Source organism: Phytophthora infestans, genomic scaffold (assembly GCF_000142945.1).
Source record: "Phytophthora infestans T30-4 supercont1.2 genomic scaffold, whole genome shotgun sequence".
Classification (NCBI taxonomy): Eukaryota; Oomycota; class Peronosporomycetes; order Peronosporales; family Peronosporaceae; genus Phytophthora; species Phytophthora infestans.
The window spans coordinates 5,336,563-5,364,542 of NW_003303757.1; the positions used below are offsets into that span (position 1 = coordinate 5,336,563).

Genomic DNA, 27,980 nt, shown 5'->3' on the forward strand with positions numbered 1-27,980 from the left:
CCCCCCCCCAGCGGCGACGGCGTCCTCGCGGTGGACCTCGAAAATCTTGTTCTGATATCTCAGGGCTTTGAGATCGGCGATGGTCTTACCCCGCTCCGGCGAGTCAGATCTCTAACGTTGGGCAATTGGGTAGAGGACACCTGCGATTAGCGCAGGTCCGTAGCCTGTCGGGCGATGTCAGATCTGGCCTTAGCCAAATCAGTGAGGGCTTGATCTTGAGAAGCAGCTTGACAATCTCGCGTGGGAGAATTGCCGTGAGCAGACCTACCGGGCACAGATCCGCCATTGACGGATTAAATAAGCTCCGTAGTCACGATCTCCTCTTGTCTGATCTGGAGTTCGTCTCGTATACTCTGAAGTCTGTCATCCGATGCTGTTAAATTCGACGCTGCATCCTCCAGCTCGAGTTCCCGATCACGAACCTGTGCCTAAGGCTCCTCGATCTCGGTCCCAGCCGCTTGAGCCTCTCGGAAGAGGTGTTTGCTGGACTATTGTAGCTAATCTCCCTGATCTAGCGTCCGCTGTAAGCAATGCAACAGATCACGCAACTCCAGCGTCTGATCCGCGACCTGGCGACGCAGATCCCGGTCTGTGGGACCTCTTAGATGTTCCCAGCCTTCGGTCTCCATCGCTTGGCTGTTGATCTGCTGCCGGAGATCGCGGGGTTTGGCTTTGTTGGTGGAGATCCTTGTTAGCAACGACCGCGGATTGAGAGCAGCTACAGTGCTTGGCGAGTGAGATCTCGCTTGGGCGTCACGGCGTGTGTCTTAGTCGTCAGGGTAATAACCTGATTAAAGAGTGCCCGAACGAAAGAGTGGGAATCCTCCACCGATGCCGGTGGAGACGAGGGTGGCTTGAAAGATGAAGCGGCTACAGACGATTTCTCGTGACCCGGTTGGCACGTTTCGGTGGTACAATGTCGGGCGTGTTTGAGGACCCCAATATGAAAGTGAGCGTGTTATTAAGTGCGCGCAGTGAGACTGTTGGGAGGCGACAACTGGGCGCAGGAGGCGGCTGTGGTGAGGTGCTTTTCAAGAAATAAGAAGTCGGGAAGTGAATGGTGGACACTGTTCAGGGTTGTGACACGATGGATCAAAACCCGAGAATACGGATCCAGAGATCACGAATCGGGGACGGAAATAGTAGCGATTTGGACGGGGGCGACGATGCTAGCTAGGATCCAAGTGAAGAAAGCAAGATTCAATATCTGAATATCGTAAGTTTCAAGATCCAAGAATGGTGAGGGGGAAATCGTGATCTGGACCTGAGATATAAAATCGTCGGGATCCAGGTGTATCCATGATCCAGAAATATACCTGATCGGAGGAATTCCTGGTCTGATTAAATCTGTGATCGGCCACGATACAATGATTGCGCCCCTTATCTGGGGCTGACACGGCTGGGGGATGGACAAGAGGAGAAAGGACAAGTAGCCAGGCCTGGCAAAGGATTTGGTGAGTAAACGACAAAGAGGATAGAGATCCAGGCTGGTGTAGACTTAACTTTAAATCAGAACTCTGTTTGCTTCGTGTTACGCAATCGCCTTCCTCAAAAATTGGAGCAACATTTGCCAATAGAGCTCGGTGACGACTGGAAATAGCAGATCTGAGTTTAGTAGTGATAACTGATCATGCATTGGTCAGATGGCTTTTCCCAAAGGTTTGCCTACAATTACATCTTGCGCGTCCTGCTCTTTGCGCTAAAGCAGGAATGCTGCTCGTGAGCTCGGAAGCGCCCTTCTGGCTTCATCGTCAGCTCAAACTTTAGGAGACGTTTTTTGGGAAACCCCTCCTGCAACTTATCGGGAAACACGCACAGTCAGCCGATCGGGTGCTCAAAATTGCAGGTACCTTGCCAGCCGAAGAAGACCTGGACACCTTCATTCAATTAAACTCTTTGTCGGTGTCCACCTTCAAACGCTCCTCAAAATAGGCCTCGTTGACGTCATCCACAGCTCACGAGGTATCACTGAAGTCTCGAGCATCCATTTAAACGCCTGGCTAGCCGGATAGCTGTCCAAAATCGCTTGGTCTCCCGTACGCAGACGCGTCGGATCGACGTCTTCAAGAAAGAAGAAAAAACACCTCGAGCGCGGGATCTGCGGTCCTCGTCTGGATTAGCCATCTTCCATCTCGACGTGGAAAGCAACATTGAGACTCTGTAAACCCGCATCCAACTTTACCCAAGTAGGAAAAATAGTTAAAAGGGCTAACTTTCAAATATGTTTAATCTTTACTTCCCATTAGGCATACCCGTATGCCCCAGCGCATACGGGTATGCCCAATTTTAAAAACGACGTTCTCGCGAACCGCTATGAATAGGCAACAGTGAAACGAATACGGTAAAGAAGAAAGATGTAGGGTCCGACATTTTTTTCCGCGACACATTTGGTGAATTCTTCATGTCCAAACTGCAGGTGGGAGCTCGAGTTTGTGGCAAAAGCAAGAAGCACACTGGGAAGAGAGGTGTCGATCTCCAGGTGCTAAAAGAAAGTCAGTACCCCTCATACGAGGTTGAATGGTCTACGAGATGCATCGAGATAGTTGCTGCACGGTCATTAGTGCTGAGGTCGGCCCCAACCAGGTCCTCCTGGTGGTGACGCCGGTGCACCTACTTCAAACTGCACGTTTACCAAGCTTCTTTGCTTATCTGCTACAGCGAATTTAGATTCTTTTGGCGTTGAACTAGCGTCTTCTAGTGAAGACGAATCTAGTGATGCAGACAACAGCGAACTTGAGGGTGAGGAAGCTTCCCAGACACCACAACCAGGCTCCCAAAGCAATCCTGAGACGGGACATATTGTTGCCCATGGTCGTGAATGGGAATCTTGTGACTCAATTTTAGTAGATCCAGCCTCTCATACTCACCCGCGTACAACGATTTTGCTATGGCCAAGTTGTCTGCAGCTTGGGGAGCGAACTGTATCTCGATATTTCTATCTGATGTATCCGATGGGAGCGCTAAACAATATGCTGCAATACACCAACGCCAACTTGGCGGTCAACAAATATCGTTCAATCAACAAAGGCGATTGGTTTCGATGGATCGGGATTAGACTTGCAATGGCTATTGAGCCCCGACAAGGAACCACACGAGTGTATTGGGAGAGTGTGGCGAAAGATGGATTTGTACATATCCCAGCAAAGTGCAAAATGCGTTTCACCTGGAAACATTTTGGTTGTAGATGAATGCATGAGTGCGTGGAAGGGCAAGGAGGCTAAGTACGCGCTCGACCGTCTCCCACACATGACTAAGATCGCTAGAAAGCCCGAAAGAAAGGGTACGGAGTTGAAGGCGATAGCAGACGGCGAGAGCGGAGTTCTGCTACGACTTGAAGTAGTTGAAGGCACGGTGCGCCAGCGACAAAAGCAGTACTGCAGTCAGTTCGGGGAAGGAGCTTCCATCGTGTTACGCCTCGCTGAGCCGTACAAAGGAACAAGGCGAACCATTATTGCTGACTCAACGTTTGCCTCTGTGAAAACCCTGGTTCAGGTTGAAAAGCCACTTGGTCTCTTCTTCATGGGCATTGTCAAAACAGCAACCGTTCAGTATCCTAAAACCCATATGCAACAGTGGAGTGCTTCCCCCCCCGTGTCGATTTCAACGTACTACCGAGTAAAACAGATACTAGTAACGATATGTACGCCATTTGCTGGGCAAATAAAAAAACCAAGATGCTGATCTCGAATTCAGGCACTTCACTTCCAGGTACTGACAGCATTCGCATCCGTCATCGTCTTAAGACTCGCAATGGGAAGACCGAGACAATACGCTACGAAAACAAAATCCCGCGCCCACAAATGGTGGAGCGCTTTTTCTCGAAGTTCTCTTCCATTGATGTACATGATCACTTACGACAAGTGTCCCTGGCTATCGAGCGTGAATGGATCACCCATAGCTCGATACACAGGGTATTTGCAACCCTATTGGGGATGGTCGTCACTGATTCATACCTTGCATACCGATATGAGATCACTGAAAACTGCCTTCACGAAGAAATTATTCTCGATTTTTCAGACTTTGTATCGCAGCTCTCACATCAGCTTATTTTCAACGAGCACACCATGCTCCGCTCGACACGCCGAACTGTTCTAGATCCCGACGAAGACCACGAGTTGGTAAGAGCTCGTAATTGGTTGTCATCGCAGCGGTACTTTGCTTCTAACTAAATTTCGATGTTGCAGGCCTCCCACGTTCTGAAGCCGTTCATCGAGCTAGCGCAATACGCTCGCGCACGTTCAGCAGGCAATCGTGCGCAGCGAATGTGCTGCATTTGCAAATTCAAAGCATCGTATTATTGTGTAGCGTGCTCGGATCAGGCACTGTGGATTTTCTACGGTGTGTGCGGCCCTCGTTCCCAACGCACTTGCTACAGTATCCATTTGGTCTCCACCTCAATCTGAACCTTTTACGCATCACATATGTTTATCAAAACAAACTCCCATATCGCAACGGTTCCGACACCTTAGGTTTTCCGACACTTTCCGACAATTTGGGAACAGGAAAAAGAAGAGTCCAAAACTTGTAAACAGCATACAGCATATTCATCTAAGTGCGAGCCAAACATTGGATGTGAGCTTCCAGTCAGCTTTCATTCTGCATTCACAGGGACAATGAAATGGCCTATAGAGGCCTGTAGGCTGAGAAATCGCCATTTTTCGTTATACGCATGTTTAAAGCCTCGGAGCAATGTGCTCCTCAGGCAGCAAATTCATTAATGAGGGGAGTGAGAGGGGTCACTAATTGAGGTGACCTTGGAGGCACCATGAGCCTGGATATAGGATGGATTATTAGCCAATGAAAGGTTGATTGTCTCCAATTGGATCTTATCTACCAATGAGCTAATGCCACTTGTCTTGGAATATACACGCGCTGCCATCAGTGGCTATCAAAGCGCCACATGTAGGCCGACTGCCGACAGAGCTCAAGTCGAATCAGTCTTCTTTTATCATCAGCTACTAAGCAGAGCGCTGAACCGCTCCGACCGCAGCGCCGTAGCTCAACTGGTAGAGCCAGGGTTTACCCTGAGGAGCCCGTTCAAGTCGGACCGGCGCTATCCTTTGGAACATGGTGGGGGTCTTTACAGCTAACCAACAATGCTAGTGACGACTACAACCGCTGGATAGAGCGACGTTGGTGACTGGTAAGGCAGCTGGGGAGGACGACGCTGGTGACTGCTGCGGCTGCTTGGGAGGACGCTGTTGGCGACTGCTATGTCTGTAGGATAGTGCGGTGCTGGTTCGTGCTGACGATGCTGCCGAGAAATGCGTTGGTTTGTGCTAGAGAGGGCGGCGATGATTCGTGCTGCCGTTGAAGGGGCTCGTGCTGAGTGTTCAACGTTGTGAGGTGCAGCACCAGGTTTGTTGGTGGTGAAGAAGCAGTTCGCTGTATGAAACGCGTTGTATTGTAACTAACTGTATTAACTGTGAATGTAATTGTATTCAAGAGGGTTTAGACGTGCCCCACCACGGCGAGTATGTCTTTAGTGTCTGCTGGAGCAGGGTCAACTATTCTTCCGGTGGCAAGGAGGCGCTTGTACGCGCTTATGCGATCATCCAACGCCCCAGACTTGTGGAATGGTCGTAGCGCGCAGAACACTGCCAGCTCCCTTCGCATTAACGCCTTGCGACTTTAGAAACCTGAGAGCAGCTTCTTCGGCCCTGCGACCGGCGTCGAGAACTTGGGCTTTGTAGTCCTCAGCTTGGATGTCTAACGTGATGCCATCTGCCAAGAAGATCTTCATGAATGCGACGACCTGGTGCGACTCGGACTTCTTTTGACGGTCAGTACTGCTCCACACAGGAGGCGTCCTAGTGTACCACTCGTACCACGTGGCGGACAGATTCGCTGTTTGCTTTTTCCTTCGCTTAGGCTTTGGCTCTTGATCTGACGATTCTTGCTCTTGTTGTTGCTCTTCAGCTGCTGCCTTGTTTACAGAGCTGGACTTCCACTGGAAAGCCCGGCCTCGGCGATGGTCATGCGCTCTGCTAGGGCACGATTGGATGCAACTAACTCTTGATTGACAGCCAAAAGATGATTCAATGCCGGACACGTGTGCGTTGCTTCTTGGGTTTCTTCTTTGTCTTGAGCAGGTACATCTGCTTTCTCGCTCAGCGCTATAGACCACTTCAGCAAGTCCGCAAGGGGGATGTCAGCAGCAACCAGGCACTCTTCAACGCGCATGACTATGGCTGATCCAGGGACAAGAGCCTTGAGCTGAGGATAGTGTCGGACAAGGTAAGCTGTGAGTACGCTGAGAACCTTTGTACTCACGTTTAGCCTGCGCTCTTTGAGACCTGTACAGGTGGCGAACAACAGCTCCTGTAACCGTTCAAGATGCTTGAGCGCCGTACAGTCTAGCAAAGCCGTGTCGACCACCTTAGGAGCACCGTCAGCACTCCAGCCGCTCAAGACGCGCGCCACCTTTCTGTCCTTCCGCGCGGTGTTGATGATATAGGCAAAGGCCTTGTTGGTCTTCGTCATATCCTTACCACGGTCGAAGATTCACTGAGCATCAAGTCGGTCATCTCCATTAGCGTGTTGAGCACCTCCTCGGCGAAGGAATGAGAACTCAGCTCCGCTTTGACCCCTGCAGGCTCGGTTACGCACTTCAGCATCCTGTTGACGTGGCTCTGCATGCTGGCCTCGCCTCGCTTCACGCCTTTGTCCAGTGTCGGGATTGGAGCGGGTGAGTTTCTGCTAACTGTGTCTTGGGGATCTGTAGGTCGCGGGGTAACGGCAACGTGGAGTGTGTTGGGGGTCAAGGAAAGCAAGTCGTGCAGTGGAGCTCCAGCATCAAGCGTAGCACTTGTCTGTGGAGTTAGCGCTGGCAAGTGACCAAGTAGCGACGGACTAGAGGCTTCTCGTAATGCCAGCGCTACGGCTATCGAGTTCAATGGGCACGTCAAGAAGTTGTCCTTGTCGGGGACAAGTGTGAGGTCTTGTTCCTCGGAAGTCTTTACGCGGAGCAAACGCAGATAAAACACGCCGTCCGATGACACCAACACATGTTGCTTCTGGACGTAGCAGAGGTCTGATGATCGACCAAAGCAGTGCCACATCAAGCACGCCATGGCAGCGTCTTGGTAGTTTGCGCTGACTCGTGCATTGCTGTAAGCGTAACGTACTAAAGCCTTTAAATCCTCCTTAGTACAAGGAGGAGCTTTGTTAGTTAATCCTCCATTTTCACGTTTAAAGCAGTGTTTATCTAACGTCTTTCCTTTCTTTAACAATATCAATTCAGTAGCTACACGCAAGTGAGGATACACATCGAATAGCCATAGCTTTACGTGTCTATAGAATGAGGACGCAGTGTTCCTTGCAAGCTTACCTTTCTTACCTTCGTTAGTGGCCAAATAGAAACCAAATCGGTCCATTGTTACCGCTAAGCGTTTGCCGGGGGTGTCGAGAAGAATGCTAGCTTGGACAAATTCCAAACTAACATGCTCCTCCTCCAGCATCCGCTTGAATGCTGCAATTGCAGTTGAGCGCGCCTTTTGCGTGCTCGTAGGAACGAAGGCCGAGAGGCTCATGCTGAGCTATCTCTTCTGCTTTTTGAAAAGTAAGGAGTGGCTGTCATCTATTGAGCTCCTACATTAGGGATATTCCAGCTTTAGCCTAGATGTCCGAATTGGTAGAATATTTGGCAAATATTTTTTTGGTTGATTAATGCATTCGTAAATTCATATTTCTGCCTTGACTTCCGACAAATATATGTCGGAAAGTGTCGGAGTCCAACCCCTACCCCTGACACATATGATTGGCTAAAAGCACCGAAATAAGAAAGGTGATTGGCTAATGTGCTTATTAAACCCACTCTGGTCGTAACTATAAAATTTATCTATCGGAAAGATCACTATATTAATCTATATGAAACTAGCTTTCACAAGTACCCGTATGCTTTCGGCCTGGATACCGGTACGATTTTTGCCTGGGGAGTAAAGATTAAGAGGTGATTAACTAATAGCACTTCCTACTTGATTGGTTATGAATAAACTCGTTCTTGTCTCTTGTAGTAGTACTACGTGCCGCAGTAGTAGTAGTATTTTACTTAAATTCGCTAATACTACTTGTCGTAGCAAAAAGCACTACATAGTACTTGAAAACTCAAAACAGTGTACAGTATTGTAGTTGTTAGCTGTATCAGCTGAGAAACCAGCAATGCGCGCTTCGCTAGACGATCATGACACACTCAATACTGTTCTGCTGTTTTCAAGTAACTACATAGTATTGTGGAAAGCCTATTGCTGCATTTCGCTTCCATCTAGTGACTTTTGTTCGGTCTGGATTTGTGTTTGAGACTCATCACCTGACAATTTCGTAAAGATGGCACCAAGTCCAGCGATTCCGTCTTCACTTGCACGACCGTAGAAGCCATTGAGCTGGAAACCTTTGGGCGCTTGCACGTCGGCACTGTCACCTGTAATCGTACCGTGAGCAATCGATCGGCGCTTGCTTGTCCCCAGCTTGAGGTAGAAGATGCACGTGTGCCCGTCCTTCTTGCCCCAATGAATCTCCATGGACGTGATGTACTCGCCCGCCTGCAAAAACAGCTTCTTCGCCGTGCCGCCAGTGCCACCGTGGGAAAGAGTACTTTCAGTTGGATCCGAAACGTCGAGCTTCACGGAATCAACACGGCGATCACCACGAATTATAATTGAGCTCACCGTTTGTCCCGGCTCAACCAGCCCAAGATCGGTGAAGTAGGTGCCGTGCGGACCACCGTAGGCATTGCTAAGGCTAAAATCAGGGTTGGCCGACCACGAGAACGTTGAGGAAATAGGTGGGTGGTCTGACAGTGCCTTCCCACTCTTGTCGAGGAAAGCCTTGTTCTCGTTGTTCCACGTGTCCAGCTTCAGTGTGACGTATTTACCACTACGGTACAGGATCTTGTCCACGACCTCACACTTGTTCGCCATGTTCGCCGTCTCGCACTTGATGGCCTCGGCACCCTTTTTTGGAAGCTTACCCTTGCGGACATATTCAATCCAGCCATCGGTCATGTTTTGCTCAGCTACAAACTCAGCGATCGTGTCGAGCTTACGCGTGTAGCGCGTGTTGGTATCACCCATGACAATGACAGCGTTTCCTGCTGAGTTTTCGGAAATGTAGTCGCCCAACTGTTTCAGGTTGGAGGCTCGGGCCTTTTGGTCATTCATCGATACACCAGCGTCTGCGTGAAGGTTATACACGTCAATAAAGACGCCGCTGGCCAATTTAACAGCTTGCATCGTGAATCCCTTGGGCGTCATGCAATCAGCGCTCTCGTCGTTGCTGCATTCGCTCCATTTCGTACGCTCGAGGCCCAAAGTGCTGAAGGGAAGATTCGAGAGCGTGTTGAGGCCGCTACCGAAAGGAACACCACCACTCGTGGCCGTACGGTACTTTTGGGTGTTCTCCTTGTACAGATAGGCATGATAGTTGAAATCTTCTTGAACATTGACAATATCCCAGTCGCTGATGCGCTTGCCCATTTCCACGCTGTTGTCCGCCGGGTCGCCACTGGAGAGGAGAGCTGGTAGTCCTGCCACATTGTAGCACAAGACAGAGAACGTATTTGCGCCGGCCAACGCCATAGGTCACTTGGATTGATCTTCTCTGGAGACGACAACTTGGAAAGTGAAAGAAAAAATGTATGCAGAAAACATGCCGTGATACCCACAAAAACTGCTGCGCTCACTCAAGACTCCTTCGATTGACGTTTACAGCGCAGCAGATCACACTTTGTAGCTCAAGCCAGGAAACAGATGCGCTTTGCGCTTCCGCATGAGGAGGGGGGCCTTTACTTTGACATAGATAAAACACTTTGTTCAGTTTCTAGCGTCCAGGTGATTTTGGGAGGGCTTGTTTGCGCCCGAGGAAGCGAGTACCTATCCGTAGAGCGACCGCAATCGAATTCAAGTGTTCTGAATCCATAATGGGTTGGTATAACAACAAGTACACAGTAGAACTTTCACAAGCTGCCTATGTTTTTGCAGTTATTTAGCTGACTTTTAACAACAGATTTGTGTGAAAACAATCATGTCCCGAATATTGAGCTAAATGTTTGTCTAATTTAAAGTGCCAATATGAAATCGATGTGGCCACCAGGCTATACCAATACTCTACCAGCGCTTCCGCCTTCGCAAATACCGTACAGCACGTATTTTCGAACACCCACCCACCCAAGTACTCGACCTTGCCTTTGCTAGCCTCCGTACGTCTTCTCCCACCCAAGTACTCGACCTTGCCTTCGCTCGCCTCCGTACGTCTTCTTCTTCTCCGTTGTAATTTACACCCCTTCGTCTACAATACTCACTTTTTTTAGCAGTATCTACAGTATTCTGAAAAAATGATCTTAGCAATTAAAAAAATCGGCTATTATTAAAGTATTTGTTGCTGTACTTCTCCGAATGTCAAATGGAAATTTACGTTGAAAAAAACGAACGTTACGGATAAGCTTAGTCGTTTTTTTTTTCCAAAGAAATCGCGCAAATTGATACAAAGGTGCATAGTATTGTGCTTTTGATTTCTTTTTACCCTCACCTAAGGGCCGGCCTTTTATGAGATATAAGCTCATGCTTCTACTGTTAGAGTCGAGTTTTCGTTTTTGCCAACGAAAACTCGACTTTTAATTTAAGAATTATAATACTTCGATATTCTTCTGGAATAGAGTATTGGAACATCCGTCGGTAATCTATTCGATATTTCACTACTTTCTTCTACTGGAATAGAGTATTGGAATATCCGCGGTACTTTAAAGGAATATATTTCATGACAAAGGAAATTCTTATTCCAAAGCCTGGGCTGTATTCCTGAAACTGAAGTTCTCGAATAGCATTGGATCAGATAAGTTGTAGTACTACTTTGTTGCCTCTTTAGTCCCCACAAGATCAAACCGAAACCTTCGCCCAGATCGCCCCAACGCGTCAATTTCGTCTCCATGTCGCCCGTGGAAGGCGCTGAGTTGGTAGCCATCGGGTGCATACACCGTCATGTTCTCGCTAGTGGGTACCCCTCCAGCCAGTGTTTTACCCAAATTTGTCATGAATTTGAGATAGAATATACGCGTGTGGCCATTGTACTTGCTCCAGTGAACTTGCATCGAGATAACATACTCGCCAGAAGACAGCGTCAGGGTTTTTGCAGTACCACCAGTGCCACCATGCGAGATCATCGTCGCGCTTGGTGCTGAGATCGCGATGCTTACTGCATCTACACGGGATCCCGATCGTATTGTGATGGATTTCACCGTTTGACCCCCACCAGCCGATGCGACGTCTGTGAATTGGTCTCCATGCGGTCCCCCAACAGCGTTGCTCAGACGAATTTCGTCGTTTAATGTCCAGGAAAAGATGGAGGAAATCGGCGGGTGGTCCGACAACATGACCCCATTGTCGTCCAGAAAGGCAGCGTTCTCATTATTCCACTTCTCGAGTGTCAACTTGATGTAGTTGTTGCCACGGTACAGGATCTTGTCCACTACTTCACAAGCGTTGGTCATGATGCTTGCATCACACACGATAGCTTCAGCCCCCTTGGTAGGGTACTCGCCGTTGCGAACGTACTCCACCCAACCGTCAGTGAGATTGAGTCCTTCCGCGAACTCTCGAATGGTATCAGCCGCACGAGTGTAGCGAGTATTAGTGTCCCCCATGACAATGACCGCATTATCAGCTGAGTTAGCAGTGATGTAAGCGCTGAGTTGTGCGAGATTTGCTGCACGAGCCACCTCGTCGGCATCCGTGACACCCGCATCAGCGTGCAAGTTGTAGAGGTCGAGCGTGACTCCATCGGCCAATTGAATCTCGAGAAACGTGAAGCCCTTGGGGGTGAGGCAATCAGCACCATCAAATGTACTGCAGACACTCCACTTGGAGCGCGTCAAGTCCGTGATGTTATTGAACGAGAAGTTCGACAGCGTGTTGAGTCCGTCGCCGAACGGAATGCCTCCGCTCGTCGAAGTCCGATGCAGATGCGAGTTCTCCGAGTAAACGTATGCGTGGTAGTTGAAATCTTCCTGAACGTTAACGACGTCCCAGTTACTGATACGTCTGCCGATCTCGACGCTATTCTCCAATGGGCTGCCACTCGACAGGAACTCTGGAATCCCCGCCACGTTTATACTCATGACGCTGAACGTGTTCTCCGCCAGCGAACTTAGCATTGCCTCTTTGAAATAGTTACTATTGTTTTCGCGGACTCTGGAGTGCACTTGCGTCGTCGGTGAAGAATCGAAAAATGCTGCTTATAGAAAACGAATCCAACAGCTACCACCGGTCCGGTGACCGGACCAGGCCAGGCGAATCTCACCGTGTCATCTACAGCATTGCACACGGCTGCTTGAATCACGTTGAAGCAGACTAGTAGCAATGGAGATCACGATAGTTGCCTTTTGACTCATCTTTGTCAGCTGCGTATCAACGTGAAACCAAGTTCAACACGTAACTTACACAAACGCATATTTTGTGTAACCACATCATCGAAACAGAGCGCTTTCTGTGCTGTACAGTCGGTTGCTATGGGCGTCCAGAATCTATGGGTATTACTCGCGCCCGTGGGGCGGCAGATCGAGATCGAGTCTCTAGCAGGCCAGGTTCTGGCAGTCGATGCCAGTATCTGGCTCACTCAATTCGTTAAGGCCATGCGTGACGACGAAGGCAACATGATCCGCAATGCGCATCTCATGGGTACACTTCATCGTGTGGCCAAGCTACTCTACTATGGGGTACGTCCAGTGTTCGTGTTCGATGGCCAAACCCCGGAGATCAAGAAGAGAACGACCGCCAGGCGCAGGAAACGCCAGGAGCAGCAGAGCGCCAATCTACGCCACACCGCTCAACGCATTCTACTTAATCGACTTAAACAGGTTAAACAGGAGATGAAGAAGAACGGAGGAGCGCCAGCACCTGCAGTTGCGCCGGGGTTTACTCTTCCAGATGCTTTGAGTAAGAAGAAAGACGACGACGAGGCGCAGATAGAGGTAGAAGCTGAAGTTGAAGAGGTAGAACGGGAGCCTAGTGAAGCGAATGAAGAGAAAAGTGAGGAAAATGGAGTGCAGATGGTCTGGGAGGCCGCAGCAGAACAGGAAGAAGAGGAGGAGGACCTGACCTTAGATGATGTTGATCTGGACACGTCCAGGTTGTCGAAGATCGATCTCCACGCGGTGTTTTCGCTGCCTCCTCACTTGCAGAAAGACATGATCCAGAAGATCCTACGTGATCGACGCCAGGAAGTGAGAGATCAGTTCATCCCGCTCGCTGGCAACCCGGAGAAATACTCGCACACGCAGATCTCAGCTTTTCTACACACTAGTGCGTTGAATCGACGGATTGAGGCCGCCAAAAGACAGAAACGAGAGAAAGAAATGGAACATCAGGGCGGAGTGGGTCAAGGGAATCGGATTGACTCGAATAGCAATCGGTTCTATATTTACGAGAAAGATGCGAAGCGGAAAGAGGACAAGGACGAAGAGAGCGACGGCGTGGTTGTGGAAGTTGAACGATCTTTTGGCTCTGATGGCGTCCAACTACAGGAGGAACGAAGTGATGCCTTACAGCCAGTGGAGAAGCGATCTCTGTCTGAGTTTAACGCGGCAAAAGCAGGTTTTATTCCTGACGCCAATGCAAAAGAGGTTACAGCGGCGTGGGTCGCACGGCATCAGGTTCGTGTGAAACAGGAGCCCATGCTAGCGATTGAGAAGCTCAGACGAACGCGACTCAAGAGACAAGAACCTACTTCGTCCATGGAGCCACCTATCACTGCTGAGACCAAGTCGCTGCCAGTGCACGACGTTAGTGTCTCGTTAAAACTTGAGGATATGGATCCGGAAGGGATAAAACGCTTGCAGAACCTGTTCCCGGTGTCTGCGGGTGAACCTGTCTCTGCTACGATAGAAGAGGAGGGTGAAGATGTCCAATGGGAAGACGTGACAGCTTCAGTGGAGCAGCCAATAAGTCCTAATTTACAGTCCGAGAATGTCGATCAAGAGATGAAAAGTCAGAGGTCCAAGGCTGAAGCAACGACCGAGTCCTCCACAGCTATAAGCACGCCAAGCTTAAGTAATGCTGCTACCGAAAAGCCTGAAAGCGATGAGGACATGGAGTGGGAGGACGTACCAAGACAGTCAGCTGGTTCTGCCCTCGCTGGTGCCGATAGAACTTCTCAACTAAAACAAAATCCAGTGGAAGACTCGCTAAATGTCTTCTCCGACGCCCAGGAGAGTAAAGCGGATTCTCTGGAAGACGAGAGGGAAGGCACCGATGAATTGTTTCTAACGCTGAAGAACGAGATGGAAGACGCGAAAGCGCACGGAGATCTCGATTTACTGAAAGATGAAGCGTTGCAGTCTGCAATGGCGACGGCCTCCAACTTGACGCAATGGGCTGCAGGTGCTGTGCGCCGAGCACTGCAAGCACACTCTCTGCAACACGGTGGAAGAATTGCAAGTCCAAGTGGCACAATAGAAAGGCTCGGCACTCAGTCAACGCCTACAAAGGGAACGGCGGAGGCTCCACTTGAGCTGCTGGATGAAGACGACGAGTCGAAGTCTGACACCAAGAACGCTGACGTTGTTGTTATTGACGACGAGGTAGACGAAGTTTCAGCACAGACCGAAGCGGAGGAAAGTATTGAGAGTCTGCAAGCCGCCTTAGCCGCTTCAATTGATAGCGAGCAAGAGCAAGAGGAAGCTGGAGGTGCTCGTGTGCGCTATCTTCAGTATTCACAGCCAGCTGAGTCCGCTCTACCCAGTGATACGGACGTCCCAACCCCAGAGATGGATGCGGCTGGACTGCAAAGGGAACAACGCGAGCTCAAGAAACTCCGCAGTCGACAACTGCGTGACGCCGAAGGCATCACGGACGATATGGTGGCTGAAGTCATGTCACTTTTGCGTTTATTTGGAGTCCCGTTTCTGGTGAGTCCCATGGAAGCTGAAGCTCAGTGTGCCGCTCTCGAACAACTTGGTCTTGTGGACGGCGTTATCACTGATGATAGCGACATCTTCCCTTTTGGTGGCCAGAGAGTCTACAAGAACATTTTCCACCACCAGAAATTCGTCGAAGCATTTTCTGCTCGTGACATTGAACAAGAGTTGGGGTTCTCACGAGAACAAATCATCGCCTTGGCGTTACTTCTTGGTAGCGATTACACGGATGGCGTACGGGGTATTGGCATTGTAAATGCTACTGAGATCGCGGCTGCGTACCCGAAAATTGAGGGTCTGCGTGAGTTTAAGGACTGGGTCGGTGAGTTTAACGTTGCAGAAGAAGCCCAGCGTGTAGCCTCAAGCTCTAAGAAGAAAAAGAAAAGAGTGAGTAAGGGAAAAGAAGACGAGTCGGGAGGAGACAGCGATAGTGAAGACGAAACAGTTCGCGAACGATTCCAGCGGTCTCATGCCACTGCGCGACGGAAATGGGAGCTAGGAGACGAGTTCCCAAGCAAGCAGGTGGTGCAAGCGTATATGAGTCCGCAAGTGGATCGCTCCGACGCTAGATTCTCCTGGAGTGCTCCGGATGTGGCTTCACTGCGCAACTATTGCGCTAAGGCGTTTGGATGGGATCAGCAGAAGAGCGATGGCGTGTTAAAGCCTCTTGAGGAGAAGGCACGAGATGCAGCTGCTTCTGGTGGTAGACACATTCAGACGCGACTCGATCGGGTCTTCACGACTTACGATGACCAAGTGCACTACGCGAAGATCAAGAGTAAACGCTTGCGTTCTGCTGTCAACCAACGCACTGGCAGTAAGACTGACAAGAGCAAGAAGCAGAAAAAGTGAAGTTAAGTATGAAAGATGAAAAGAGTGAGTAAAGTAGCTGTAGTTGTTGTACTCAGCGAATTGTAGCGGTTGAACCTCCAGCAACTGATGAGCTTGCTCCTGTGTGGCCGTCATTGTTTCCTGCTGTGAAAGTAACTACAGCGCCAGTTCCTTGGGACACCGCCGCTGCAGCTGCTTTCTTCTGCGCTCGTTGTGCATCAATGCGACCTTGCACGATCGCTGTAAAGTCCGCCATGTAGGCGGCGACAACGTCCAGATCAATCATAGCACGCTGTCCGTGATGAATCGCATCAGCCTCCAATATCCCACTGGCAGTCTTGCCACCTGGAGCGTGGGTCGCTGGCGCAGATGACAGGTTGGTAGAGACACCTCCAGCACCCGAGCCATCGTGACTGTCGTTGCCAGACTGGTTCGTGCTTCCTTGAGTTCTGTAGCTTCCTTCGACGTGCTTAAGGATCTGTCCGTGGATGCCGCTAGTACATCTCTGCAGTAAATTACCGATAGCCATGATGATCTGCCCCAACACTAATGTCTTCTGCGTTGTGGCTCGCAGTGTTGCATCAGTCTCGTGTTGTAAGCGCACACCCAGTAGTTCCTCCCGCTCGAGAGCGCGTTGCAATGCGGCGATACGGTTGTTGAAAGTTAAAATTTCATTGGCGCGTTCTTTCTGGAAGGCTGCGAGCTCGAGTCGCTTGGACTCACTCTCCTCTTCGTGCGTGATTTGGTTCCGACTGAGGTCGCGGTTGGTCTCGCGTAAAGTGTGGTAGCGGTTCACTAGATCGCTCACTTCAGGGTAATCTTCTGGAACAGCTTCCTGAACGAGCTCTAGGTAGCGAGCATACTTTAGGTGGTGCCGAACTTGGGCACCTAAAGCATCACTCTCTCGCTGTAGTGCTGTGAGCTGGGTCTGCAATCTAGCTACTTCTTGCTCTTTGCTCATACGCTGCTTAACTTCGTCGCTAGCTCGCTTGACTGCACGGTTGCGCTTGGACTCATTCTCCTGCAGAAACTTGTTGAACTTGATAAGCGACTCCTGCAGCTCCAAATCTTTTTTTCGAAGTGCCTCTTCTCGACGGTGGAAAGCGTCTTCTCGACGAGAAAATTCTTCTTTCTGTGCGTCAAGAGCTTCCTGCACTTCGAACATCTGTCGACGCTTCTCCAGCAACCGCGTCGCTGGGGAGACGTGATCCAGTGTCAGTGTTTGCGGCATCTTAGACCGATTCAAGATCATAGAAGCGGCGCTAGTCAACGCAGTGCTGCGAGGCTCCATGGTCGAAACGCAAGCAACAGCTCTAAGCCAACTATTCTGAGCAAGACGTTGAAGTCCTTCGTAAACCTATCGTACAGCATGATCTTGCGTATATCGATCTTGAAAGGGCGCCGTAGATATCGGTGTTGAAGTTGACTTGGTCTCAGTATTGAACCTGTACCACCATGGCGGAAGAAGAAAGTGGCGCATCGCACCTAGCAGTGAAGGACGACGGGAGCGAGTGGACAAGCTCGAGGCGCGTTGGAAGGAGAGCTCCAACTGCTATTAATCGAGATGAAAACAAACCGTCAATTACCAGTTATGAGCTCCGAGTGAACACGCAGCCCACGGCTGAGGTTGTGGAGAATACTTCTGAAGCCAATGGTGAGAAACTACGAGAGACTGGGCGTGGTAGGAGCGGTAGTGAGCACTCGGATCAGCTGGAAGAACCTGTGATCCCAGTGACCGTTCTACCGTCGATGGAGGCGGAGACCAAGCCTCAGAGTCGCAGTAACTCTGGGTTTGTACCGGCAGAGCACGTGGCCGGCAGGGACGAAGGTGAAGATACGGAAGATGACATTGCATTGCTAGAATACTTGTCAGGTACCGAGAGCGACTACTACGAACTAGATCGAGCGAGTCGCAAAGTTCAAGACGCAGAAGTGATGTCATCGTCACCAAGATCGAACGATGAGAGTCTGGGCACGCCGGGCAGTCCGGAAAAGCTTCTAGTTGTAGATGATCACGACGGGTTCGGACAGTCTCCTATTCGGTATATGACAGTAACTCGTCGAAAGATGGCGCACGCCCAAGAAGCCCCACGACAGGCATCAACGCGTGTAGTGGAGTCTACACCAAGCTCGAGAGATACAGGAGAGTCAGGAAATATCGAGGCGAAACCAGCGGTCATTGTGCCACACAGGACGAGAGCGGCTCAGGAGAGCGACAGTGAGTGGGTTCCGTGCGAGACTGAAGACGGACTCATTTACTACTACAATCAGCGCACACAGGAATCTCAATGGACCATCCCGACGAGTTCTGGTGCTCGGACGTACACCACCGAAGAGTTATTTGCTGCTGTGTCGGAGGAAGAGCTGTCCGAGACAGACGCTAGACAGCTGAGTATAATGTTACACTCCGGGGTGGATCTCCAAGCTTTAAATTCTGACGGCCTCACTCCACTCCACGTCGCTTGTAAAGTGGGGAATGAACAAGCTGCAGCTCTGTTGGTTTATTACGGAGCCAAGCTAGACGCTCGAGCTATTCGTGATGATGCTACCCCTCTGATTTTGGCTTGTCGAGCCGAGAGTGAAGGCATCGTCAAGCTGCTAGTTGAGTCAAAGGCGTCGCTCTCTGCCCGCGACAGCAACGGAAATACAGCGCTTCATGTTGCTGCTCAAAGCGACAACGAAGGGCTGGTTATGTTAATTCTGCGTGGCTGTGACCACACATTACTCAGCCAGAAGAACAATGAAGACGAGACCGCGCTGCATATTGCAGCCAAGCTTGGTTACTTTGGTATCGCTCGGAGCTTACTGGCTTACGGTGCAAGTGTGAAGGACGAAGACTCACAAGGTCGGACGCCGTTGATATTGAGCATATTAGAGAACCACGTCGAGTGCGTCCAACTGCTGCAAAGTATCGAAAGCAACGCGAGCCCAGCGCAGCCAAGCGCGGTATCTCATTACAGCTCTGCATATTCTATCGACCGAAGACCAAGCGGAGCCGAACGCGATGCGTTGACTGTCCTGCACTCGTATCTCTTCCAGATTCTTCCGAATCACTCAGCACCGGAAGCTCAAACGATTTTCCAACTCGTTGAAGAAGTGCGAGGGCAAATTGGTGCTCTCAATGCAAGTCTACAGGTGATTTGTGCTTGTTGGGACAGCACGAAAGTTACAATATTCCAATGCTATAATGTTATCTGGCTAGGCATCCAATGGTCGTGAAGCGCATTACCGAGTTCAGCTAGAAGAAATGTCGTCGAATCTGGCAGCGAGTGGCGAAGAGCTGAAACAGGTTCGAACAGATTATGTTTCATGAGTAACATGGTGTTTTACTTAGCATTCGACCATCGCGATGTTTGTGCTTCTAGGAGAGAGCAAGTCACGAAGAGAATCAGAACCAGCTTGCAGTGCGTGAACTAGAACTTGAGGCGAGCCGCGTATCCCATCGAGCCCTCTCATCGCGCTGCGAGCTCTTGGAGTCGATTGCTCGTAATGCTCAGGAAAAGCTTGGAAGAGAGCGGCTAGAGCACACACGATACGAAGAAAGCATGCAAGAAAGACTACGCCACAGCTTGCAAGAGAATGCCAACGTCATCGAGTCGTGTAGACAGCTCCAAGCAAGCTGGAGTGAGCGTCAACAGCAGTACGATCACAGACTAGGTCGTCGTGATAGTCAGGGGTTTTACGAGATTTCCGAAGGTCTAGCCCACTTGTCCAGTGCACAAGAATCCTTGGAAGACAACTATCATCTCTTAGAAACCGAGGCATCCACAAGCGTAGCATCCGGTAACCAACCAAGAGAACGAACTTCAAGTGACTATCATTATCATCAGCAACAACTTCGCCGCTCGTTCGAACAATATCCGTACGAGAATGCTCCTAAATTGCTGGATGCGCCTCCTCCCTTACTAGAAGACAATGACGAAGCGCGAGAGCCCACCGACACCTTAACGCCGCCTATTTCTCCGGCACGAGTCGGTGCAGTCTGGAATCGGTTCTTCGAGAACGTAGGACATGCCAGTGAACCTCGCGGTGCTAGTGACTCGAAGTCGCACGGAGCGCCAACGCTTGAAGCTGGACAGCCGCCAATGTCATACCCGTCCAGTTCACTCGTCTTCGATGCTGTCCGAAAGAATGATCTGCGGAAACTGCAAGAAGTTTTGCTACGAGGAGTGTCTCCAAACCAGCGAGACGTTGCTGAGAAGGGCACGCCTCTGCACTTGGCGTAAGGATTTCCGGTACTTTGTGTCGTCTTTTGCGCATCTTCTCATCCTGTTGCTGTACGCAGATGTGAGCTGGGTGATCTTGACTCGGTCATGCTGTTGAGCGAGTTCACTGCGGACTTGGAAGCTCGAGATGAGGCGGGAAATACGCCACTTCTGGCTGCGTGTTTCCAAGGCAATTTCGAGTGCGTCAAGTTTCTACTTCAGAGTGCTGTTAGTCTCCAGGCAGCGAACGAGAATGGCGACTCTGCTCTTCATCTAGCAGCGTGGGATGGCAGTATTTCGTGTGTTATCATACTACTCAACTATGGAGCCGACCCAATGGCGACCAACCGATTCGGCCTCACTGCTCTTTCAAACATGAAGACTCGATCGCCAATGCGACACAAGTTTGATGACATGCCGGAAGATCATCCCATGCGCAGAACTCTGGTGATTCTGGAGGAGGCTGAACGACATAGACTGCAGGTAAATGAATGGCATTTTGAAGGCACTCTGAAACTTTATTTATGATAATTTTATTCTTTCATAGCAGGCGATAGAAGACCAATCTACGAGCACTGAAGATGCTAATGAGCACCACACACCGTCACCCAAACAGAAAGTCAGCGAAAAACTGTCTAAGCGACATTCATGGACGGTACGTTTTCTCACAACTACGTCAACTGTTGAATTATTAAACTCACTGCTATTAAATCATGCAGCAATGGTTTCTTGGTTTCCGTGGTGCTAGCCTGAATGGAGCAGCCTCTAAGTCTGCAAAGGAGAGCAAAGCGGGCGACACCAACACGTCCAATGCATTAAGCGAGCACAAAGCTGACAGCGACGATGGCGACGATTTGGCTACGTACGAAGAGTCCAGTTTGACGCTGAGTGAGACGCAGCACAAGCCATTGACTCCACCGCCTGAAATCCAGGAAGTTCTTCGACGAGCGAAGGCTGGACAGATCAGCAGTGTTTACGAGACGCACAGTTCAGATGCACCGACGTATTCGATCGTGCGACAGGATTTTTCTAAGCAGTTCAGCCTGGCACCAAGCCTCCGGAACCCGTCAAAACCTCACCCTCCGGCAGCTCCTACCAAACTTCGAGCCCGATACGTCGATACGTTCAACTCACCATAAACAGCATTTTTACAAATTGTTGAAGTTCCAGTTTTATATACGGTGCATAATCAGATCTTAGGTTGCATTTTGTGTTTTACACCCCATAACGCAACTTTAGCTGCAGATTCGGCGGAAGAATTCTGCGCCGAACGGCTCTTGCGGCCTATTCGACCAAGAGCTCGCGTGTGTACAAGCCCCTATCAGAGCCATGATATCTCCGTCCAGCCCGATGTTGCGTAAGAGCCGCTCTTTGACACCCGACGCTGCCGTCAATATCAGCTCCAGGCTGCGCCGCAACTCGCTGGTGAGCGACCACGAAGACATGGTGTTACTACGCGAGAAGCTCACCCGCATCGCCGTGGGACGTCACCACGGCATGTCAGACGCCATAGAGGAAGAAGAGAAGGAGCGACGTCGCAGAAGCAGTAGTGGGGGCGCCAATGAGCACTTTAAGGTGTTCCCTCTGCTGCCTCCTGAGCGCCCGAACACGCCTCCTTCGTCCCCGCAGCCACGCGACGTGCTTCGTAAGCAACTTAAGCTCAAGCAAAAGACGAGGAGCCAGAGAACAGGCAGTGGGGACGTTGAAGGACTCGTGATGAGTGTGGATGACGTGGAAATCACGGCCATGGAGGACGTCGAGGAGGACAATCACGCCGTCCATTCTCCACCTCGTTTACGAGGGCATAAGCGGATTCCTCAAGCCAGATTGTCCATACCTGGACATTTACGCGTCATGTCGCCCTTCAGTGTCCTCAACAAGTACCCGGAAGGGCTGAGGAAGCGTAAATCCGTCCATGTGGACAATACAGCCGACGGAGGAGACGAACCGAGGGTGAGCTTGAAGAAAACGTCCAGTCAGATTAACATCCTGGCCTCTTCTGTTGGCAAATTGCCGCGCAGTAGTAGTGCCGGTGGAGATCTCTTCCAGAAGTTCGCAGCTAGACAGAGACTCGAGCGAGACCAAGACATGGAGGACGCGTCGGGACTCACGACCCAGCCGCAGTCCCCGCAGAACGCACTCTTTGGGAACAAGCATGGCCAACTCTCGGCGTGTTCTTGAAAGAGCAATGGAACTCCATTCAGAAAAAAGGTTTTGTGAGTATCAAAGCTGCTGCTGTCTGCCTTTCCGGCAGGGAGGGGGAGCCGGACGATTGTGCCGCTGGCGAAGCAGTGGATCACGTGGCCCGCAGCGAGCGGCAAAGATGCAGCCGAAGTTGACCGTTTTGCATCTTTGACTTCGAGGAGAAAAGCAGTTAAGTGTGTGAGTAGTGGTGGCAAGTGCATACACGTCTCCTCCATCATCATCATCATGTAGCACCTCTGCGTTGAGTCATCAGCGTCACAGCAGAGATATCAATTGAGGCGGTTTCGATTCCGTGTACAGTAGTTCAAGCACCGATGATCATTTATAGGTCTGCCACGCTCTTGCTGCAGGATTGAGCTGGAACTTGACGTCCTTGGGCAAACAAACGTAAGAATAGAACTACCATGCAACATTACCGGCACCCGCTTTGTCTAATTCTCTGGACGGTTGGCATCAACTTGCCACTCCCGTTTCATTATCAGCACCTGAGCATCCGAAGCGCTAGTTAACAACCTAAAGTGGGCTGGTTTGATATCCTCCGCTTCAACTAAAGTTGCCAAACTGGCCGAATGCCTGCTGCTGTCGCTGTTGTTGCTGCTGCTGCTGCATGCCACCCATGCCACCGTAGCCTCCCTGGTTCATCATACCCATTCCAGGCTGCTGCATTTCCCTTCCTGGCTGCATCCCCATAGCTCCCATCATCGCTTGGGGCTGCATGCCGCCCATCCCCATTCCTCCTTGCATCTGGCCATACGGCTGCTGCATTCCACCCTGGTTCATGGCCATGCCACCGCCGTAGTTCATGCCACCGCCCATGGGGTTCATCCCACCAGCTCCTCCCATCGCAGGCTTACTGGGCATACCAGCAAGAGTATCCAGACCACTGAAGCTGTTGCGACTTGCGTTGGGCTGCTGCTGCTGTTGCTGCTGCTGACCGGGACGACCTGCGTTGCTGGTGTTGCTACGCGTAGAGCTGCTCAGGTTGTTGAGATCAACGAGAGAAGAGCCAGCCCCCCACGCATCGTTGCTCTTCTTTTGCTCAGGCTGCGGACCAGCGTTCATTCGTCCAGGGTTAGAAGCCGTTCGGTTCTGCTGCATGTTCATGCCTCCCTGCATAGGCTGATGCATACCGCCCTGCATACCGCCGAACTGTCCGAACTGCTGCTGTTGTTGGCTGAACGCAGGGGCGGGGGGAGCTGCGGCGTTGCCTTGTTGCCCGAATGCGTTAAAGCCTTCCTGGGCTGGTGCAGCTGATAAAGCAGCAAACTGCTGAGCGTTTCCTTGAACAGGGGCGCTGGTGTTTCCAAAGGCGTTGAACGAAGCTTGTTGCTGTTGCGGCTGTGTGCCGAAGGCGCCGAAAGACTGCTGAGGGGCGGGGGCGGCGCCTCCAAAGGCAGCAAATGATGCAGTTTGGGGTGCAACAACAGGAGCAGCGGGAGCCGGAGCGAACGGGTCGAATGTGTTTCCTACGGGTGCTGTATAGATAGATAGAAAACGTGTCAGTGAGCTGATCTAGCGTTTAACATGTACAGAAGCGAAAATCGGACCTGCAGCCGGAGCGGCACTGAAGAAGTCACTGTCCAGAAGGGAGGGCTCTGCTGAAGGTGCTTTTGTTGCAGGCTTTGGCTCGGGCTCCTGTAAGACCAAACAGGCTTAGGATCACGCCAATGAACGATACATGCGCAAGTACAACACACCTCTTTCTTCTTCGCAGCCGCCTTCCGCTTCGACGACGCCGTTCGTCGCTTCGAGCGCACTTCCTCCTCGGACTCGGACTCATCGCTCCCGTTATCTATCCATTCGTCGACGGCATTAGTCTCACTCGTTACTTAAAACAACCTGTTGCAGTGAAAACTTACCACGGTCGTCATCAGCGTAGCGACTAGAGTAGCTCTTGTCCTTGGTGTCCTGATAACCCTTCGAGTCGCTATCTCCGTAGCCTCTGCTGCCGCTGCTATAGCCTCCTCCACCGCCACTGTAACTCGTACTGCCACCTCCACTGTAGCTGTTGCTACCGCCTCCACTATAACCTCCTCCTCCCCCGCTGTAGCTATTGCTACCACCACCTCCACTGTAGCCGTCACCACCTCCTCCACTGTAGCCACCACCGCCGCCTCCTCCGCTGTAGCTGTTGCTGCCACTGTAACCCCCTCCCATTCCACCGCCGACGCCACTGCCAATACCCACATACTTGTTGCGCAGACGTCCAGCCTTCTCGCGCTCCGTACGGATCATATCATTGTCATTCAGCATATCCACGAGCTGCTTGGCCTTGTCGCGAACTGAAGATTCATCGCAACAGCTTCAATTGTCAGTAAAAATGCTCTTCAACTGTGATATGTGCTCTTAACGCACCTCCGTTGCCACGGTCGACAGATCCGTCGTGGTAGGAGAAGCCCGAGAGGTGACGCAGCTTAAACATGTGGTCGCGCGCGTTCTCGATCACACGCTCCGTACCGTTCTTGATCAGGTGTTCTAGCAGACTTAGTGCCTTGTATACGGCGCGCCACTGGCGGCCCTCGGCGTCTAGAGCCTCCCAGATCTTGCGCATAATGACTCCATAGGCCTCACTACAGTTGCAGAGCAATGAGCTTTCAGTTGAAGAGCATTTTGCCGCGTATCAGATCGGATAGCGACGTACTAGTCGTAGGTGAGCTGCGAGATCTCGTTGAGCAGCGTGCTGGACGCGCCCCAGTTCTTATTAGAAAGCGCCTCCTCCATTTTGCGCTCTACATCTGTGCCCATTTTGGCCTTGACGGCACTCTTCCTGCAGTTTGAGAGCACAAGATCACTTCACGTTAGTATCAATTCGTAACCGTTAGCGAGGAGCGTGATGCTACAAACGTACGCATCGTCCATGACATTCTTGAGCTTGTCCAGCGCGAAGCGATCCATGGCTGCGCCTGTGCTTTCTGCTCTCTCTCTCTCTCTCGGGTGTGTGCCGCCTTGGCCTGGTCGAGGAGTGCGAGCGGCTCCCACGTATGTCGGGCGTGATTTCGCAACAAGCGAAGGGACGCCGAATAGCTTGGCGTTTGTATGCTAAATCTTTGTGATTGGCAAATAAGGTACAACACATATTAGACGACATTCGCACGACCCATGGATTTTGCACCAAAAATTCACTTCTTTTTTTTTAACTCTTGAGCATTAGGCCCAGTCTTATATCGTCCCAAAAGAGGGATGGACCAATCAGCGATCTAGTTTGCGGGATATTGGGACCTGTAAGGTTGACACCCCTTCTCGTCCCTGGGACGTTGTGTGGCACGGTCTTGGGATACACAAATCCCGCTCATTTCCACAGCTGACAGCAGCAGCACACACCGCCGACACGAGCCACCTGTCTATAACACCGGGTTGGAAGTCCTGCGGCTTCTCGAAAATGCAGGCATCCCATCCCGCTATTGTAAGACCGAGCCTTAGACAGTAATATAAGGTATTAGAAAAGCAAAAAGTTTATCTTATTAATAGTGACGGTGTGGTCAGGTAAATAAAAATCGAGCTTCAATAAAATGGTGAAATGACAAAATAACCGCCGGGTCCAATACAATATGACATTCGATCAATTATTGACAATAAAAATGATAAATGTTCATTGGGGTAGAATCTGGCATCAATAGAGACCTTTCGCAGAAAAGCTTTATCCTTATCCGTAAATATATAGACAGGCCACGGCACAATTGTGTGGACATAGCGCTTTTTACCTTTCGCAGCATTTTCCACCCTCATCCTCAGAGTTTATCATCCTCCAAGAGCAGCCAACCAGTTCCTATGGAAAACGCTCTTCTTCTGAGCCTCAGCACCACCAGCGTCGACGCTCTTCAGCTTCTATACTTCGCAAGAGGGGTCCCGCCAGAGAGACCTCTTATTCCAGCCATAAGGTTCAAGCTCGATATTCACTCCGACGTCAACTGCAAGAGCGACTTTCGGTTCGACAGAGCTACAATCTGCGCTCTCACACTTCATTTTGCCCTACCTGAATACGTGGTAACACGCGATCGAGACAAGGTTCACTATACAGAAGCATCCGCATTCTGCTTTACCGCCTTAGCTACCCACGCCGAAACCTGGACCTATCCAGCAAGTTTGGGCGTGCAGAGGGCCCAATCATCAGGATATTCTCTCATATGAGTACGTGAGTATGCGTTGCTTTGTTTGGCATGTTGAATCTAGTACTAATGCTGTTTTTGGAAAGTTGTGTACTTGTATGATAGATAAACTCTCTGATCTACTTCCATAAGAGTTTGTATCGTCGCAGTATCGCTACCTATGCTAGTGCTGTTGAGGCTCGCAGTGCGCCGATGCTCAACTTTTTTGGGTTTATTGACGGAACCAAAATTGCGATTTCACGTCCTTCATCACGGCGTGGACACCGCGAGAGCCTGCAAAAACAAGTGTACTCGGGCCACAAAAGGGTTCATTGTCTTACTTACCAAAGTGTTGTCGTTCCCGATGGCCTCGCTATCCATTTCTGGAGACCCATAGAAGGCAAACGCCACGACGTTACGCTGCTGTACGAAAGTAAGCTAATGAAGTTTTTTGAGACGCAAGACGACATCTTCAGAGGGTACGCGCTGTACGGCGACCCAGCGTACCCTATATAACAGTACATCGTGTCGGGTTACAAAGGTGCCAGTGTATCGGCATTGGAAAATATCTTTAATGCAAGAATGAGCTCCGTGCGGGAATCGGTGGAATGAAAGTTCGCGCATTTGAAAAGTTACTGGGCATTTATTGATTACAAGAAGTCACTAAAACTACGGGTGGGACCTATAGGTAAGTATGTCTCGGTAAGTATGCTGCTCACCAATTGCCATTGTTGCCATGAAGGTAGGAACCAGATCAGTAAGTATTTTGGACTGGTACCCCCTACATTGGCAGAATACTTAAGAGCATAAAGCAAATTACCACCCTTCCGTTTTATTTGCGTGTTCTAGCTTCAATTAGCGCTGACAATACCAGCGATCTGCTGTCCAATCATCTCTGCCAATGCAAGCATAAAGTCTCGGTCCTTTTGTCGTTCTTCGGCGCGCTGAGCAGCTTTTGTCTCCTGCTCCTATTTTCTTGCTTCGATCTCCTGCTTCTTTAATTGGAGTACAAACTCTCTCATTTCCTCTTCCTTGCGCTTTCGTGGTGGCGTCGTAATCTCGTCACGAAGACGCTGCATGGCGAGGCGACGGACGTTTCAGGAGGCTTCCTCATCTTCGTCACGCTTTCGCTTGGCTGCGTCTTTTTGAGACTTCTGCACTGCTGCACGATCATCGATAAGCTCGATGAGCTCGTCGCGGATCGTATCAGCTTCAGTTTCTTTCTCTGCGACCCCCGATGCGGCCAGCGCCACCCTGTTCGCATCTCTCTTGCGCTGTATAAGCTTGTCAAAGCGTGCCTGTGCATGCTTTCCTGAGAGCTAGTCTCTTGGAAAGCCTGCGTCGCCGACAAGTGTAGCAGCCACGGAGTCCCAAGCAGCAATGACCCCTCCACGCTCACTTAAAAAGGTCCGATCGAATGCTACTTGGCGCAGCAGCGCAAGGTCCTTTTCGCCCGTGAAGTTTCGACGCTTCTCATTGGGTGGCATAGCTTAACAGGAAAGGTGGGCGATTTAAATTGTGAGGAAATCATTCTACAGGCAGTTTCTGCAGAACGCTATCCTCAGATGAGCAGAGTGTGCAGCGTTTTTGTTTAACACGGTGGGTGTGGGTAAATACTGCTGGTGGCGAAAGGGCTCTAATCTTTTCAGAATGATGACATCATTGTCGGGTTAGTGCGTATTGGTTGATGATTTTTGCAGCATGTTTCACTCGTTTCAAACGCAACAACAGAAACTTCAGAGCTCAGCA

At 50.6% G+C, this 27,980-nt stretch overlaps 11 protein-coding genes across 11 annotated transcripts; 7 read left to right on the forward strand and 4 right to left on the reverse strand.

Annotated features, from left to right (window-relative positions):
- Positions 1–3,192: 3,192 nt before the first annotated feature.
- PITG_01971 (uncharacterized protein) lies at positions 3,193–3,681 on the forward strand (the record flags this gene model as incomplete). Its single annotated transcript, XM_002908512.1, has 1 exon — positions 3,193–3,681. One exon carries the CDS (start codon positions 3,193–3,195, stop codon positions 3,679–3,681), a length of 489 nt encoding a protein of 162 aa, XP_002908558.1.
- Positions 3,682–8,240: 4,559 nt separating this feature from the next.
- PITG_01973 (uncharacterized protein) lies at positions 8,241–9,575 on the reverse strand (the record flags this gene model as incomplete). The annotated part of the gene is made up of 1 exon (XM_002908513.1): positions 8,241–9,575. The coding sequence occupies one exon, from the start codon at positions 9,573–9,575 to the stop codon at positions 8,241–8,243; it is 1,335 nt and encodes a 444-aa protein (XP_002908559.1).
- A 1,265-nt stretch (positions 9,576–10,840) lies between these two features.
- Positions 10,841–12,145, reverse strand: PITG_01974 (uncharacterized protein; the record flags this gene model as incomplete). Its single annotated transcript, XM_002908514.1, has 1 exon — positions 10,841–12,145. One exon carries the CDS (start codon positions 12,143–12,145, stop codon positions 10,841–10,843), a length of 1,305 nt encoding a protein of 434 aa, XP_002908560.1.
- Positions 12,146–12,499: 354 nt separating this feature from the next.
- On the forward strand, positions 12,500–13,652 carry PITG_01975 (DNA repair protein, putative; the record flags this gene model as incomplete). The annotated part of the gene is made up of 3 exons (XM_002908515.1): positions 12,500–12,926; positions 13,014–13,465; positions 13,542–13,652. The coding sequence occupies 3 exons, from the start codon at positions 12,500–12,502 to the stop codon at positions 13,650–13,652; spliced, it is 990 nt and encodes a 329-aa protein (XP_002908561.1).
- A 425-nt stretch (positions 13,653–14,077) lies between these two features.
- PITG_01976 (DNA repair protein, putative) lies at positions 14,078–15,757 on the forward strand (the record flags this gene model as incomplete). Its single annotated transcript, XM_002908516.1, has 4 exons — positions 14,078–14,092; positions 14,228–14,740; positions 14,792–15,259; positions 15,302–15,757. 4 exons carry the CDS (start codon positions 14,078–14,080, stop codon positions 15,755–15,757), a joined length of 1,452 nt encoding a protein of 483 aa, XP_002908562.1.
- A 52-nt stretch (positions 15,758–15,809) lies between these two features.
- PITG_01977 (uncharacterized protein) lies at positions 15,810–17,027 on the reverse strand (the record flags this gene model as incomplete). Its single annotated transcript, XM_002908517.1, has 2 exons — positions 15,810–16,052; positions 16,125–17,027. The coding sequence occupies 2 exons, from the start codon at positions 17,025–17,027 to the stop codon at positions 15,810–15,812; spliced, it is 1,146 nt and encodes a 381-aa protein (XP_002908563.1).
- Positions 17,028–17,191: 164 nt separating this feature from the next.
- Positions 17,192–19,962, forward strand: PITG_01978 (uncharacterized protein; the record flags this gene model as incomplete). Its single annotated transcript, XM_002908518.1, has 5 exons — positions 17,192–17,313; positions 17,422–17,853; positions 17,956–18,871; positions 18,939–19,005; positions 19,109–19,962. The coding sequence occupies 5 exons, from the start codon at positions 17,192–17,194 to the stop codon at positions 19,960–19,962; spliced, it is 2,391 nt and encodes a 796-aa protein (XP_002908564.1).
- Positions 19,963–20,049: 87 nt separating this feature from the next.
- Positions 20,050–20,469, forward strand: PITG_01979 (uncharacterized protein; the record flags this gene model as incomplete). The annotated part of the gene is made up of 1 exon (XM_002908519.1): positions 20,050–20,469. The coding sequence occupies one exon, from the start codon at positions 20,050–20,052 to the stop codon at positions 20,467–20,469; it is 420 nt and encodes a 139-aa protein (XP_002908565.1).
- Positions 20,470–20,662: 193 nt separating this feature from the next.
- On the forward strand, positions 20,663–21,080 carry PITG_01980 (uncharacterized protein; the record flags this gene model as incomplete). The annotated part of the gene is made up of 2 exons (XM_002908520.1): positions 20,663–20,679; positions 20,780–21,080. The coding sequence occupies 2 exons, from the start codon at positions 20,663–20,665 to the stop codon at positions 21,078–21,080; spliced, it is 318 nt and encodes a 105-aa protein (XP_002908566.1).
- Positions 21,081–21,270: 190 nt separating this feature from the next.
- PITG_01981 (uncharacterized protein) lies at positions 21,271–22,281 on the forward strand (the record flags this gene model as incomplete). The annotated part of the gene is made up of 2 exons (XM_002908521.1): positions 21,271–21,420; positions 21,472–22,281. 2 exons carry the CDS (start codon positions 21,271–21,273, stop codon positions 22,120–22,122), a joined length of 801 nt encoding a protein of 266 aa, XP_002908567.1.
- Positions 22,282–22,689: 408 nt separating this feature from the next.
- PITG_01982 (uncharacterized protein) lies at positions 22,690–25,124 on the reverse strand (the record flags this gene model as incomplete). Its single annotated transcript, XM_002908522.1, has 7 exons — positions 22,690–23,621; positions 23,694–23,781; positions 23,844–23,938; positions 24,006–24,428; positions 24,502–24,716; positions 24,788–24,913; positions 24,995–25,124. The coding sequence occupies 7 exons, from the start codon at positions 25,039–25,041 to the stop codon at positions 22,690–22,692; spliced, it is 1,926 nt and encodes a 641-aa protein (XP_002908568.1).
- Between the last annotated feature and the right edge of the window lie 2,856 nt (positions 25,125–27,980).